We start from the raw sequence: 1,839 nt of genomic DNA, 5'->3' as shown, positions 1-1,839 counted from the left end.
AGAGGTTGGTAATCAATCATAATCTTAAGTCGACTGGTCATTAAGTCGCTTTCATTGGACCCTTTGGCCGCTGCAGTCTACGTAAGTCGTGGACTGTGATTTTTACTACATATTCACGTAACTAGGTGCAAATTTGGTCAATTTCAACACACAGTTCAAAATTTGACCATGAAATATTTTCTACACAGTGTCGACCAATTTCCTATAAACACGTAAGGTTGCAATGAAGGGTTAGTTATTACCGTTTAAGATTTAAACTACAGTCTACGTGCGTTCATTACAAAAAGATTCCAAACAGCATCTGCAATTAACGGCCAAGATCGACTACCTCGAGAATGACCCCATCCTGGCAAATACAGCTAGCTTCTAGGAGTGGTTAAAAATCCAGTTCTCTTAGATTCTACCTATTGCAAGGTAGACCTGAACAACACGTACTGGATTTAATTCACACTTGTGCGGAATTTCACATTTCAGGATGCAAGTATTAAAGAGTTACGTGAAACAGTAGTAAACTTGACACACGTTCCTGGTGAAGCTTTACGAATTATTCATACAAGTAAGTAGTTTGTAGGGATAGATTCGCCATTCGTTTGACCAATCGTACCTTACTCTCATAGTTCACAGTTGAAATTTGAGCCTTAAAATCCATGTGTGTCTAGAATTATCTGCGTTAGAAAGTTAAAAAGACGTGAACATGCCGCTCAATTACATACTTTATTTCAGCTAAGGAGTTGCGAGATTTAAGTCCCGAAAACAAGGTCCAGTATCTCAAAGATTATAACATAGAGAACGAGAGTAATATTTACATCGTCATGAGATTGTTGGGTGGGTCTGATTATATTGTTGAATGGAGTGGAAAAGTTCTTGGACCCGATGTTGAACTAACATCTGAACCAGACATGATCACCTTTGATGATGACGAAGATGGACAGAGAGCAAAGATGCCTTGTGGACACGCAATAGGTAAGGTATTTCAGATGCATTCGACGAATGAGAAGGCATCCACTGCAAATTGATAATATAAGCGATCAAGGATCCTGAAAGGGGTAATGAATGGAAAGTTGAGTCACTGTTCCTTATACCAACTACAGAAATCAACACCTATCTTCTCTTTCCAACAGTCGAATTGGCCGCTACATTCCTTATTCATGCTGAGGTCGCCCATGAAAATCTCCCAGATGAACTGAAATCCTTGCAATATAGCGCAGCATCGGTTGTTCCTTTTCTTCTGTCTCTTTTAAACATCCAGGGGCGAATTGATAAATTCTATAGTAGCACTGAAAAGACAAACAGGTGTCCATCATCTTGTTTGTGTATATTTTAGGTCCCGACTCCCTAACAGCTTATTGTAGAAGTTTGTTGTGGGCTGGAAAATATGAGTTCCGGTGTCCACACGTTGATCCTACGTATTGTGGACGACTGTGGGAGTTCTACACCATCAAGAAATTGGCCGTATTGACCAAAGAGGAAAAGAAAGAGTTCGAAACCAAACTTGCAGAAAATTACCTTTTCAAAGGTGTTAAAATCCAGGAGTGTCCACGTTGTCACTCTTATTGCGAACGAAAAGATTCCAAATCTGTCCGCGTGATCTGTCCAATATGTACACGTCAAAAGGAAGAATTGTATGAATTTTGTTGGTTTTGTTTGAAAACTTGGCTTACAAATACTACTCATGATTGTGGCAACCACGGGTGTTCTGGTGAAGATCCCAGAATACGGCTTCTTCGCAATGCACCGAAAAAATCCATAGTCGAGGTGCCCAATTGTCCTTCTGTAAGAAGTTGTCCAAAATGTGGTCTGTTAATTGAGCATATTAAAGCATGTAAGCAGATGGTTTGT

General features: G+C 39.8%; 1 protein-coding gene across 1 annotated transcript; it reads left to right on the top strand.

Annotated features, from left to right (window-relative positions):
- Window positions 1–899: 899 nt before the first annotated feature.
- On the top strand, window positions 900–1,839 carry LOTGIDRAFT_139990 (hypothetical protein; the record flags this gene model as incomplete). Its single annotated transcript, XM_009049997.1, has 2 exons — window positions 900–963; window positions 1,325–1,839. Coding segments are annotated over 2 exons (579 nt in total), but the record flags the coding sequence as incomplete, so codon positions are not given.

The sequence above is a fragment of the Lottia gigantea genome (genome assembly GCF_000327385.1).
Source record: "Lottia gigantea unplaced genomic scaffold LOTGIsca_142, whole genome shotgun sequence".
Classification (NCBI taxonomy): Eukaryota; Metazoa; Mollusca; class Gastropoda; family Lottiidae; genus Lottia; species Lottia gigantea.
The sequence above is the reverse complement of the archived record's forward strand: the minus strand, read 5'-3'. Positions and strand labels throughout refer to the sequence as shown.